General features: G+C 39.1%; 1 protein-coding gene across 7 annotated transcripts in view; it reads left to right on the forward strand.

The window, feature by feature from the left end:
* Positions 1 to 14,726, forward strand: part of ARID1B (AT-rich interaction domain 1B) — a 439,440-nt gene that overhangs the window by 250,148 nt on the left and 174,566 nt on the right. For 6 of the 7 annotated variants that reach the window (XM_059401329.1, XM_059401325.1, XM_059401328.1 and 3 more), the window contains exon 5: positions 12,758 to 12,799. The exons of the other annotated variant lie outside the window; for it this stretch is intronic. In XM_059401329.1, coding sequence (XP_059257312.1) covers positions 12,758 to 12,799 — 42 coding nt within the window. The remainder of the gene's footprint in view (positions 1 to 12,757; positions 12,800 to 14,726) is intronic. 7 annotated transcript variants of the gene reach the window in all.

The following is a 14,726-nucleotide window of genomic DNA, read 5'->3' on the forward strand; positions in this document are numbered from 1 at the left end:
GTACAATTATGAAGAGGGAAGTATCATGCTTCACGGTCTGAAGGTTGTATAATATTTTCTTGTCTGAACTTGTACATACTACTTTAGCTTTAGTCTTGACTATAGTTTTTATTTTAAGTTAATTTGCTGATTTCCATGTTGGGGAGTTCAAATTTTTAGGGCACGCTATTGAATAACAACATATTTTTATTAGAGACATGATTCTTTTTCTAACTTGACGAAACAACCTGCAGTAGTTTCTGTCTGACGAAAACATTTCAGAAAACCTAAACTCCCTACCCCCGAAGAAAAAAAATCTGGCAATTCCCAAATCAGGCAGAAATCTCTAGAAATTATCCACTGAAAAGTTCAATTCTGTGATCTAGAACACTTTATTAAAACAAATCAAAACCAAAATGTGTACTATACGATGAAAACCAAAGGCATTTTGAGGATAAGAAACTGTGGAGTATTATTTCAATTTTTATCTGTAGAAAGGTAACATTTTCTGAGTACTGTGAATTACTACATTGTGAAATGTGAAACAAGATGACATGTAAGAAAAGTATTCTTATAGAATCTGAAAATAGTTATAATAGAACATTTTGATTACCCCAGAAAGTTTCCCTTGCCCCTTCGTACTCATGCCCTCCCTCCATCATACCCAACTCCAGGCAACCACTGATCTGTTTTTTTTCCCTGTAGATTTGCCTTTTCTGAAACGTTACAGAAACGAAATCATACAGTTGATAACCTTTTGAATCATACACTTGATAACCTTTTGATAACCTCTTTGACTTTGCATAACACTTCTGACATTCATTCGTGTTCACTTAATTTCTTTTTTTAGTGGTGAACAGTTTTCCATTGTGTGCGTGTGGTCTGTAGTTTTGTTTATCACTTCGCTAATTGATAGACATTTGCACTGCTTGTAGATTTTGACAATTATGAATAAAGCCTCAATAAATATTCTCATGGAAGCTTCCACGTGAACATGTTTCCCTTTCTCTCAGGTAGACACCCAGAAGTGGGATTTCTGGATCATGTGATAAGGTCACTTTTGTCTTCTCTGCCAAACTCTTTTCCAGAGTGGCTCTATTATTTTGCCATGGTTAGGTCGAGCCCCATGTTTCTTTACGAATTACTCTCTTTTTTTTTGTGGCCATGTAAGACTGCTCTCCACGGTAGATTCTGAGACTTCTTCCTCTGTCGTTTCTTCTTCAGGGGAGCCCTGTCACCACATCACTAGGATTTCAGAGAGTGACTTTACTGTTTTATGTCAATACATGCCTCTTGACAGGAGGCAGCTTGTCTTAAAGCGGTTACAGGTGAGTGTCACCGGTGTGGTGCTCTCCTCTCCGGGCCCGGCCCGTCTTTGGACCACAGCTGTGGCGATTTTCAGCTCTGTTCGCTCTTCCGGCCGGACCTGGGGCTCCCTTGTCCTCAGACCCCGGTTCTCCAGTGAGCAGAGTGTTCATAACGTTCTCCCTGACTTTGTTCTGTACTAACGTGTCCCGTCTCTTGAATTATCAATATTTTGTGACTGTTGAAGACTCAACATTCTTTAGAGATGAGGCCTTTATGTTCATTCTGAAAGGTTAATAATTGTACAATTTTGAAGTAAAAAAGGCATTAAAATGAACCCAGTAGCAAAACATTTTCACACAACCAGTACCTATTTTTGAAGGCTTCCTCTTTTTCTTGTACAGTTTTTTTTTTTTTTTTTTAAAGAAGATATATTTGTTTTGGAGAGAGGAAGAGGGGGCAGAGTCAAACAGTGGTCTGTGACAGTTACTTGCCTTGAAAACTTCAACTCTTTTTTCTTAATTTGCCCCTTCCAGAACTTCCTGTACTAGCCTCAGTTTCCTTCATATACTTACACTCTTGGCTTAGAAGTTGTGTTCTTGTTGCCCTCAGCAGATAAGGCTGCTTGGAACAGCTCCTGTGAGGGGACAAAGGAGGTGACATGCTTGGTGGGGGGCAGTTTAGGCTAGCTTGTTTGGACGAATACCACTTTACAGAACTATGAAAAGAATTGAAAACCGGTTGGCTTCCCTAGAGACTTCTTTCTCAGTTTTACAGTTAACTTGCCTACCTAATTTAATCAGTAGATTCTGCAAAATAACCCCCATCCAAAACAAGAGTAAGATTTAAAGCAAAAGGTGAAGCTTTATGGTGAAACTTAAGTATAACTAACCTTGGGTTCTTCCTCTCTTTATTAAGTTGCCTCTCAGTTCCAACTTGACCATCAAGATAGCCCTAAACAACTTAATTTAAACTTTGAAAGGCATTAAAGATACACGGTAATAAAAATTAGATTGTTGTTGCTCCAGTGTTTCGAAAACACTGTATTCGAAACACAATGTATATTTTGGTAGAGGAATTTTACAGTAAGAAAGAAGGTTTTTACAACTACCCCCTTTTTTTTTTTTTCATGCAAACCTGGGCAGTGGAGGAGAGGAGGTGGCGGCGGGGCGTTGGGGGATTGGTCGGGGACACGTGGACCGCAGAGAGGGTAGCAGAAAAAGAACCCAGTGACTCCTACTCAAATTAATAATGTATAAACAGCTATTTAGGGCAGCAATAGAAGTTTTAATTTGTTGATCTAAAAATATTTTTGTTTTTAAAACACCTTTTCATTGTAATCTAATCATTTTAAATCATCTTTATTGTATTCCCTACCCTTAGATACACTGAGATGCTTTCCCCTGGGCCTTTATCTGTGGGTCTGCACAGCCCGTCTGTAGAACATCTTTTGCAAACTGATTCTATAATAAGCTTCAGCTTGCTTTTCTGAGCCAGCCTTGATGATAGGTAGGATTGGGAAAGGGGGTTAAGTATGGTCAATAGTAATTCATCCGAGTTTTCAGTGTTATTACCTTAGTAGGTTAATCTAGTTTTTTTTTTTTTTTTTTAAGATTTTACTTATTTTTTTGAGAGAGGGAGATAAAGCACAAGCAGGGGAAGAGGGAGAAGCAGGCTCCTGGCTGAGCAGGGAGCCTGATGCAGGACTTGATCCCAGGACACTGGGATCATGACTTGACTTGAAGGCAGCTGCTTAACTGACTGAGTCACCCAGGTGCCCCTCTAGTTATTTTTAAGATAAAAATTTTCCTCATTATGAAATGTATTTAAAATTAGAAAAAAAAAGTTAATATTATTGGCTTGGTTTTAGAGCATTTGAATTTATCAAACTGTAGTGCAGTAAATTTATGTAGTATAGTAAATGTGTTACATTTTATATCAATTTATATATGATTGAGTAGATACTTGGGTAAACAAGGAGGTGTTGCTTAAAATGGTGTTGAATTATGATAGTTCACAATGAATATGATATAGTGGGCGATGAGATAATAGAATTATCTCAATTTATGGGGCACCTGGATGGCTCAGTGGGTTAAAGCCTCTGCCTTCGGCTCAGGTCATGGTCTCAGGGTCCTGAGATCGAGTTCTGTATCGGGTTCTCTGCTTGGCAGGGAGCCTATCCCCCCGCCACATCCACCCCCTGCCTCTCTGCCTGCTTGTGATCTCTGTCAAATAAATAAAATCTTTTAAAAAAAAAAAAAAAAGAAAAAAAAAGTTACCTCTGTTTTTGTGAAGTTTAGATAAAATACCACTTAGTGCTTAAAAGTTTTAGCTTTTGGACTGCCTGGACACCTGTAGTTTTTATATATTCCTTCAGCAAACCTCCTAGAAATTATGAATAAATATAGAAAATCTTTTTTTTTTTTTGAAGGACAGAAGGGGTGTGTCATACAATAAGCTGTGGGGAGGGTAAGAGGAGAAGAGGAGGAGGGAGGGAAAGAAAATCTTAAGCAGGCTCCATGCTCAGCTGAGCCCAATACATGGCTCAGTCTCACAACTCTGAGCTCATGACCTGAGCTGAAATCAAGAGTTGGACACAACCCACTGAGCCACCCAGGTACCCCAGTAAGTACAGAAAATCTTAATAAGAAATAGATGTTAGCCTCATCTGTATACTTCAAGTCATCACATAGAAATGATAGTGTAATGAATAATTCGTGTTTTACTGTACATATAATAAATATGTGTACTTTAATAAAATGTGATTTATAGAAAGTTCTAAGGGTAGATATGAAAGCATTGCTTTTATTGGAAGTATGATCTGTTTTCAAAAGTTTTGTCCACGAATTTACATTATTTGCACACACATGTTGTATAAGGAGAACTAAATGAATCATGCATAGATGCACTGATCTATGTTTTTCATGATTCTGCAGCCTGTATTTCTTGATAAACACTGGAAGTATAGAATTGATGAACTTTTCTACATGTGATGGTTTTTGGGTGTAACATTCGGAGTTCCCCCAGACCTGCACATGCGTTGGTCACTACGTGCTCATACTTGAACTCCTGTTGCACTTTGTATCCAGGGGGTCATCTCTGGAATGGGCGTGGCATGGTGACCCTGAAGCCTGCTAAGGGCTGATGTTCTTGAGGAGAATTTACGCTATTTGGTATCCACAGTGATGGCCTGCCGCATGGGCAGGGCAGTTGTAACCACCTGCTGTATTGTGGTCAACTGGCCTGAATCGGGAGCTGAAACTGACTTCTACCAATTCAATTTGGAATGACTGTGAGCTGTATGTGGTCTTTGTAAAATATTTGCTGTAGTCATTTCTTGGTACAGTACCATGTTCAGAGGATCATTATGTTTTAATTCAGGAATAGGGAGAAAAGAGTCTTAACCTTTGAAGGACGGCCTTCATTGCCATCAATTTAAAAAAAAAATTTTTTAAAGGAATTTAAAATTTACTCTTGGCTAGAGAGACAAATGCATCAAATACATATATGTAATTATTAAATATAGTAAAACTTTTAAAATAATACCAGTGTGTAATGCAAGGATGTGTATCATCAGCCTAATGGTGCATACATAAGACTTTAATGCATGTAGTTTTATGAGGTAGAGCGTGTTTTAAATCTTGTTATATCTACATGTATGGCAGAGTGAGCTATATCAAATTTGGGTTCATAACATATTTATATTTTGATGGCGTTACAGTTTTCAACCCATTCACATGTATACATTTATTCCTTCAACAGTTACTTACTTAAAAAAAACAAAATACTCACTCACTGAGCTTCTATTCTGTTGTCAGGCGTTCTCTAGGTAAAAAACATACAACGGCGAATGAGATAGCAAGGTCCCTGCTTTTGTGAGGTTTACATTTTAGGGATAAACAATCAAATTTCAGCAGGTTATAGCGGAGAGGAAGAGGGGCTTTCTGAGGATACAACACTTAAACTGAAGGTAGGAGTGATGTGAAGGGAACCAAAAATGAGAAGATCTGGTACAGAGTGTTCCAGGAGGAGGGAGCAGCAAGTGCAAAGGCCCTGAGGTTAAAAACAAAACAAAACAAAACCATTTTTAGGAATGGAAAGGAAGCTGGTGTAGCTGAAACACTGTGCACGGAGGGACAGAGGTGGGATTATGGACCAGTGAGCCAGGCAGAAGCCCCACTGTTCACCTGCTTATAGACCACAGTGAAGAATTAGGACAGAATTTTATGGTCTTGGAAAATTTCAAATAGGACTAGAGATGGAGGAGGACTTAGTATGTAGATATGCAAGATCTTTTAGAATTGCCTTTACCATCATAGTGTTGTTGCCTGGAACTCTGCCAGAGGATCTGTGACACTTAGAGTTCCCTGATGTCCAGTCGTACAGTGTTGGCTTTTGCTGTGCAGCAGACCAACCCATAACTTAGCGTTTGGAACAGCCCCCATTTAACTCACTATCCTGTTGGACAGTTCTGTTTGAGCCTGAGTTCTTGTTTCTGCTGGGCTCATTCTCCCTTCAGTCAGCTCCTGATCAGCTAAGTGGCTCTGCTTCTTGGAGTGGACTGGTCTGAGGGTGACGTGATAGCAGAACCAATATGTCTCTTATCCTCCAACAGACTCGCCTGGGCTTGTTTACATGGTATCTTGTTGACTTTCCAGAGAGGGATTAGAAGTATGCATTCACTGCCTTTTGATTCTTGGACTTGGAGTTGGTACAGTATGATTCTTAACTGTGCTCTGTTGATCCGAGCAGATCACATGTCTAGCCCAGCTTAAAGGAGTAAGGAAATAAAGAGATTTCACCTTTTGGTGGAAGGGGTTGTAAGCTCACACTGCTTAGTGCTGGCTCTTTTTACACACTCTTGATTCACACTCAAGGCCTTTGTTCCTCGGAGCCATCATGAGTTTGTGATTGCTCTGTGAATGTCAAGTGAGGGTATCCTCATTCAGAGAACCTAATTAGAAAGAAGAGTCTGACCCTAATGCTGACAACCTTTGTTTTAAATGTAATAGCCTAGGATATGAAGACACAGCTAACCTCCTAGTGTAAAAGATGATGTGAGCATAATTATAACACGTCCACTGTCTGTCCTGAAATCTTTTTTTTTTTTTTTTCAAAATATTTATTTATTTATTTATTTATTTGACAGAGATCGCAAATAGGCAGAGAGGCAGGCAGAGAGAGGAGGAAGCAGGCTCCCTGCTGAGAAGAGAGCCTGATGCCTGGCTCCATCCTAGGGCCTTGGGATCATGACCTGAGCTGAAGACAGAGGCTTTAACCAGCTGAGCCACCCAGGCACCCCTGTCCTGAAATCTTACTACACTGTATTTAGTATAGTAGAAATGCTCTTTGGTTGCAGAGGTGAAATTTAGCATTGCTATTAATATTTACTGGTTCCCTAACTAGAGACCGGCTTTTAGTTAATTTTAAATACATTCAGAGGCTGGTGGTTCTACTCGCAACATTTAGCAGTAGAAGGCATCACTGTGTGTTCTCTTACCAGCTAACCAAACACTGAGCGGTTTCAGCAAGCTGTGTCCTTGAGTTGTCATGTGGCCCGTTCATGCTAATAAGGAGAATGAGGAGAATTAATAAGAGAAGAATACTGGCAGGGTTTTACATGGTTTTTCTTTTTAGTGTTCATTTTCTCAGTGGATTACAAAACGTAAAAAAATACTGAAAGGTAACAGTAAAAATAACAAGCAGAAATAATAAAAAGACAAAACAACTTCCTCACTTGCTAAAATAAAACCTTGCAACCCGTGTTAGCTGCTCTGTGGTGGGGAATGTGAGGGAGAGAGGTGGGGACACGGCGAGGGAGAGGCTTGTCCTGCAATTTAAATTGTCATCAATCCGGGGACATGGTTTTAGAAAACAATTTATTTATTAACGTCTGCTTCTCCTTAATGGTATATTGCTCTTTCTGGCCCATCCAAAGCAGGACACAGCAATCTTTGTAAGTAGGACAGTGTTTCCATTCCTCAAACACCAATCTAGACAAAAATTATTTTTTTCAAGAGCATCTGAATTCTCAGTGATTTACTCGTGGACAGATACTGGGACTGCAAAGTCTATCAGGTCTTGGTGACTATTTTCAGTCACCTCCCCTCAACTTCCGTCTCCCTTTAGGTTGAAGACCTCGCAGGTAATTTTGCTCTTCCCATCCCTACCTGGAACTGGGGGCAAAATTTGTATCATTTTAATGTTTAATTATGGTAAAGATGTGGTATCTCTGATCACTGGAGAAAACAGTGGATCATTCTGCACATAGTTATTCAAATGGAAAATTAAAGCTGAGTCACCTCTTCCCCTTGTTATTTCAAAATAAATTACAGATGGGCCAAATACTTAAATGGAAAAAGTGGAAGTCAAACATATTAAAAGAAAACATGAATGAGTATGTAAAAAATCCTGGAGTGAGGAAGACATTTTTCTGCATGGCACAGAAGCTAGAAGGCATGAAGGAAGCAAATGGATAGATGTGAATATTTATAATGTCAAATTCCTGTTTTTAATTCTGCTTTTTAAAAATTTAACGTGTTTATAAGCGTTTTCTTATAGAAGACTTCACAAACAGGGAGTTTTTTATGATTATGTAACAGTCTAGCATATGAAATACCACACTTTATTTAACCATCCCCAATTTTTGTACATTTTTGTTCTTATTTGTCATTATTTTTCAAATAATGGCATAGTACACATACTTTATAATTTATGAACAGTTGATCATAAATTAGATCATAAAGATATATTTCTCTAGCAAATAGATTATGACATTTACTTACATTTCTGTGATTATTATTGACACTGGACATTTTTTATGTTATTGACTTATTTTATTAACTACTTTTAATGGAACAATAAACACATGTGCATAGCGAAAAATCTTGTTAACGTTATAAGACAAAATACAGTGAATGATTTCTCTCCCTTGAGGTAATCATGGATGTGTCTCTTGCATGTCTTCCCAGAAATGGTCCAAGTATAAAGCATATAACCCACCTCCACTTTAAAAAAAAATACAGTTGTTAGCTTACTGCGCACACTGTCCTGATTCTTTTCTCTTAATGTAACATCATAGAAGTCTCAGCTGCATGCATAGATTTACCTCCTTTTTATCAGAAGTATTTTATTCTATGGCTTGGCTGTATGAGGACTTATTAAACACTCCCTTGTTGACAGTTGTTTGATTGCAGGATGTTTTCAGCTCTTTGCTGTTAACAACTCTCGTAAACAATTTAGTAAATATTTTTGCACTTGGATATCAGTAGAATTATTGGCTTAGCACTTAATCACGTGCATATACATTTTGATGGATACTGCTGTGTTGCACACTATTCCAACTTACGTTCTCATAATGAGCGCAAGGCCATGGTGGGATTTCCCATACCCTTCTCAGTGTTGTAATTATCAACATTTTTAATCTTGTTACTCGGTGGTGAGAAAAGTAGGATAGTGTTAGGATCTTGGATTTGCGTTCCTTTAATTATGAATAAGATTCTTCATATATGATTATATGCCATCACTGTCACTTTACTTTTTGTGACAGTGTGATCCTGACTTTAGGAAAAATGTTTCTCATTAAAATGGGACATACTTTTGGCATAGCTTTATTTTAATGGAAGCGCTGCTGGATATTAGTATCCTATGCTTTAGAAGTGAAGTTTAGAAAGGACTTCAGAAGTGATTCAAGGAAGAAGAGTCCAATCACTTTTCACTTCCAGATTCGTGAATTCACGTTTTCCTGATTTTCTTGATGAAATGATTAGAGGTTAGAGTGGTTTGCTTTGATTTTTGTTTTTTAAAGATTTTATTGATTTATTTGACACAGAGAGAGCGTGCCCATGCACAAGCGGGGGTGGAGGGAAGGGGCTGCAGGGAGAGGGAGAAGCAGGTCTCCTCCTGAGCAGGGTGGGGGGTAGTAGGGCTCCATCCCTGGACTCTGGGATCATGACCTGACCTGAAGGCAGCTGCTTAACCAACTGAGCCACCCATGCACCCCTGGTTCGCTTTGGTTTTGATGGAGGTCGGGCTTAGCAGGCTACGCGGGAGAGAAGAGATGACTTTAAAGTTTTCTACAGACGGAATCCTTTTAGGCAATGGTGTTCTACAGTGTTGACGGTGGCATCATTTGAAATAACAGGATCAAGTGGAAAGGGCCTTTTCTTGGACTTAGGAAGCCTCTCCTTTGCTAGCCTGCCCACACCCATTCACACCTTTGCCGCTCAGGACCCCTGACAAATTCTTTCCGGCGATGCTGGTAGGGCTTCTCATCGGGGTACTCGGTCTTTGCATTTGTTAGAGCCTGTGTGTGGGGAGAACATTGGGTATCGTGTCCAAATTTTACAGTGCATAAAACCTGTGGCCTTTTCTTCGGTGGTTTTTATAACACTTCGGGTGGTTTTTATAACACTGCTGGTTTTAAATCTTCCCGAACCGAAGTTTGAAAAGAAAAATGACACCGTGAATAATCTCATCTGGTCCTTTCCGAATATGAATTTTTTTTAAAGATTTTATTTATTTATTTGATAGACAGAGATCACAAGTAGGCAGAGAGGCAGGCAGAGAGAGAGGAAGGGAAGCAGGCTCCCTGCTGAGCGGAGAGCCTGATGTGGGGCTCAATCCCAGGACCTTGAGATCATGACCTGAGCCAAAGGCAGAGGCTTTAACCCACTGAGCCACCCGGGCACCCCATGAATTTGTTTTTAAATGATTGTTTAAGTACATTTCATTCAGGTATTCATACCTGAGTAAAATTCGGCACTTTTTGGCTCTTATAGTAGCATTAAGCACAATACCTTGCATGTGGTAAATATCCAGAAAGTCTTTGTTAATGAGTCAGGTCAATGTAAACCATCAGCATTTTCTCTTCCCAGTACATTATTAAGTCTTTCCACTGAAATATACTAATTTTTTCCAGTTGTACATTCCTGTTTTAGCTTCCAATTGTAACTGTTTTATAGCTAAATTAAATTTGATGGTAATGGTTGGTTAATAACTAAAATCCCAACCAATAGATACAAATCTACTCCTAGCATGTGCGCATATATATATATATATATAGATAGATATATATATATATAATTTAGATATATAAATAATTACAGGTGTTTTAGGTTTGTGAAATATAAAATACTGATTATCTTTTTAAAAAGATTTAAATTTAATTGATGATGAAGGGAAAAAAGCTCAGCTGATCTCTGCTGATTGTTAAGTTTAATGACTGCTACCTGAAAATTGTATGTGAAGGTTGAAATACTCCCTTACTCCCACTAGAGGGGGATTCCTTCCAACTTAGGTAAAATGTTCTTAGGTCCAACATGAAAACCTTTGTATGACATTGATCTTCATTTTTTATGAAATTGGAGTTAATTTCATGTTTTTAAAATGAACTATTTTTGTGTTGGACTTGAAATATGAAATCCTTCAGAAACAGAAAATATAAAATACAGTTCAGTAGAACTGGAGTACATATGTATTAAGCCATAGTGCTTTTGAATAAAACAAAATACACTTTTTAGGTTGGTCTGATGAAATTGGTTAATACTAAGGAATCACAAACCTCCTCAGCCTTCCTAGAGCTAGAGCCTGGGGTGGAGGGTGAGGCTCACCTTTTGAGACCCACCTCCTTCCTCCAGTCTCCAAGGTCTGTCTGTGTGTCTGTCTAATGACGTAGCCACATGGACAGTTCCTAAATCCCACGTGAAAACTTTGGTTTCGCTGTTATCTCAAGTGGTCAAATATATCGGAGCCATATCTTTAAATTGATTTCTATTAGCTTTTGAATTTCTTGCTACTTGGACTTTTATAATATGTTAAGCAAGCACAGAACTCCCTTGGGAATGGTTTTTGCAGATTTAAACTTCTAATATATTGTTAAATAATTGTGTGTGTGTATTAAAATGTCACATCAAAAGAGTGAATGTACCTAACATTAATATATGCAGATACTATCTATGTATATAATTTAAGAGTAAATGTCATAGGATGTTTACAGTATTTAAGCTTCAGTGAATTTGTTGTTTGTCCTTGGCTTTAACTAGAGTCTTCAGTGTTGGTTAGTCTTCAGTGTAAAGTTATTTGAGGTTAGTAAGCTAGTGTTGTGAAAGACAGGATTTAGGAAATTCAAACATGTAAATTGCCAATAACTGTTGCTTCCCCCTCCCCCACCCTGCAACAAAGTCTATAAGATGATCTTGCTTCTAACTCGAACAATTAGCTTTGGAAATCAAAGTGTTAACAGACATACTGCCAGTGAATCTTACAATGATTTTGTACTACAGTTGATCCAACATTTCATGTTTGGTATCAGCAACATATGGTTTTCATCAAAGTGAGGCTGGTCATCTTCCCAATACCTAATCATGTGTTTCTCTTGCTTTATGCCCCAGTCTTTATCAGGTACCAGGTGGTGGGGGAGCCTCACTTTCAGCCAAGCAGTTGGAGAATACAATTTCTTGCTCATTTCTCTTTTGACCCCTTTACTTTTGTACTGGATGACAATCTTCCTGAAATGATCTTCCTTTCTGTATTTCCTTCCCTCAAGGGAAGAAGCCAATTTTGTTTTATAGCAAGATACATTCGATAGGCCTATGTGCCTTCTGCTTAAACACCTACCACAAAGGCCTGATTTTAAAAGGTTGAAAACACACAGTGTAGCCGGCAAGTCTGATATTAGTGCCCCGCCCCCTGTCTTCTGCAGACACTTAAAAATATTCATATTCTGTTGCCTTCTTTCCTTGCTCTTTTCCATCATACATTGGTACTTTGTAGTAGTCAAAGTTAAAAGCTCTACACACCAGACTGAATAATTATGTTTAAAAAACAGTAATTATCAATACACGTCTTGTTCCATGCAGCTTTTTAAATTCATGTTAATGAGCTCTGTCTTCTCATGCACAAGACTGACAGGCAATTTTGAAGTTTTGCCATCATTTCACAACTTGTTGCTTAGACTCTGCCTGCCTTTTCCTGAGTATTGCTTCCAGGCACTCTTGCTCTGCAACATTCCAGAGACTCAGGACTACCCACTCTGATGGGAGCGGGACAAGAAATTACTAGCAGCTTCGTAAGCATGATGAAATTGCTTTACAAAGCATAACTTTCCCCTCACTGTCCATAAAAGATCACAACATATATGCAGCATCTCATGATTTAACTACGAAAGTTGATTCTTCTGACTTCTAGATCATTTTGAGGAACTTACACCACCACTTGGACATGATGGCAAACACATTAATTTGATAGGCGCTCGCCCTGTTTTAAATCTGGAACCCAGGGCAATGACCCGTGTTTATCCCCAGTCAACTCTTGAAGAGAATCCCAGATCTTTCTTTCTTGATGCCTGACGTAAATTGAATACCAGTTTTCTCCAGATTCTTAGTTCCAGGCCATGCCTGTGCTCTGGCATCTGCGGCTAGACTCGAAGAACATTTTTGAGAGTGCCTAAATTATTTTTTCCTTATGATTTCAGGTTGAAGTCTTGACCTCGGAGGATACCGCCTTTGGACTCAAGGTGTGTAGTCTGATGTAGCTCCCCCGAGTGGATCGAAAGCCTCAACAGATAGAACTTGTTTTTATTATCAAATGCAGAGGTTCTAGAAATCTTCCAAAGTTCAAGATGTCCCCTCTGTTATCATTCAGATTAGACTATGGTAGTATTTCCTTTACCTTCTTTCTCTGATGTCAGGAATATAAGAAACAGTACAGGAAACAAGAGTTTCATTTAGTAGTAACTGACCTTTAAGTTTGGATTAGCTGGGGAACAGGATCTACTCAGTGGCTCCCAGTCTGGGGGGGGCACTGCAGTGCCACCCGGAATGTTGTGGGAGCACTATTTCAGTTTGCCACTCGACTTTCATTAATCCATTTATTCGTTATTCCTGCTTCACATATTTTTTGAGCCCCCCTGTTCCAACCACGACTAAATTAAATCTCAGTTCCCACCCTTCAGTTGCTCACGATCCGTTGGGAGGCCTATAAAGAGATCAGTTGTCCTGTAGCTTCCTTGCCTCCCTGCCAGAGCTATGCGGAGGCTTGTGGGAGTGGGAGGGACCGAGTGGGAAGGCATTCTAGGAGCTTGATCCCTTGAGAGAGTGGATTATATTTAGGCAATCGAGGAGGACAAGAGAAACGAGAACTATTTTCAGGTCAGAGGACAATCGTGAAAAAAAATGGGAGGGAGCTAAAAGTACTTAAATTTTGCCTGTGTGATAAGATCGGAGGCTGAGGAGGTTAAAGAGTTGAATTTTATCCTATAGAAAATGTGAAGCTATTAAAACATTTTAAGCCAAGTAGTGGTTGGATTTACAACTTAGATGATTTTGGCCACTTTGTGGGGGATGGATTTGCCAGAAACCAAAGAAGGGCAGTTGAATGCATCAGGGGAAAGGCAGTGCAGACCTGAGCCAGCAGAGTGGGAGAGGAAAGAAGTCCTTGGGCAGTGAGTCTTCGGGACCTGGTGATCACTGGGGTATGCAGGATGAGGAAGAAGTAGGAGCCGAGAATGAACCAGAGGAGGAGATGGTGGGGTCCCACGGAGAAGGAGCACACCGTGGAACAGTCACAGATCTTAGAATCACAGTCTTCCAGACCTGTTGGGTTTTTATCGGATTGACTTGCCTTTTGGACATATTTGCTAGTAATTCTTAAACTGCAAAAGTAAATTGGTAAGAGGCACTTAACTGGGGAGCCTGACTTCATTTTCACGTAGAGATAGAGAAGTACAGTATAGGGGCCATCCATTACTTTGGAAGTCAGGAGCTGAGAACAGCTGTTGGAAACTTGAGAGCACATGGTGTGGGTGATGACTCCTCCTGACTCCTCCATGTGCTCCATCTTTGGCATAAAACGAAACATTAGTTGTATTTTTTCCAATTTTTTTCTCTTCTTTCCATTCTGGATACTTGGCATTTTATTAGGACAGATTAATAGTTGTGCTGCAATTAGAGGTGGATGACATTGTAATACTACCAAAATCAAAGCCGTCCTGAGGTTATAAGCTGAGCAAGGTTGATGTCATAAACAAATACAAAGTTAAAAGTAAAAAGATAAGACTTTACAAATATTGAAACATGTGGTAAGCAAACTCAGGTTTTGCCTTAACACATTTCTGTTATTTCTGTATCTGTCAAAAGTGACTAAAGAAAATTCTAGTTAGACGTAGAGCTAATTCAGTAATATTTGCTGTGTTTAACATATTGTCATTGTTGGAATTTTTCATTTTTTATTTAATGCCCAGCATGCATGCAGCATATTCATTGCATATTTAATAAACCTGTAGGGTCAGTTCTTGTGAACTCATCTCCATAATCCTTCATACTTACTGAGTCGGCGGCAGAATTACGAAGATTATTGTACCAGCAGCTCTCATGGTCCGCCCCACTGTGTAAAAGGCTTTGCATTTGTTTTATGGCTAAACTAGCAGATTGCTTTTGCAGTCT

Source organism: Mustela nigripes, chromosome 5, assembly GCF_022355385.1.
Source record: "Mustela nigripes isolate SB6536 chromosome 5, MUSNIG.SB6536, whole genome shotgun sequence".
Taxonomy (NCBI): domain Eukaryota; kingdom Metazoa; phylum Chordata; class Mammalia; order Carnivora; family Mustelidae; genus Mustela; species Mustela nigripes.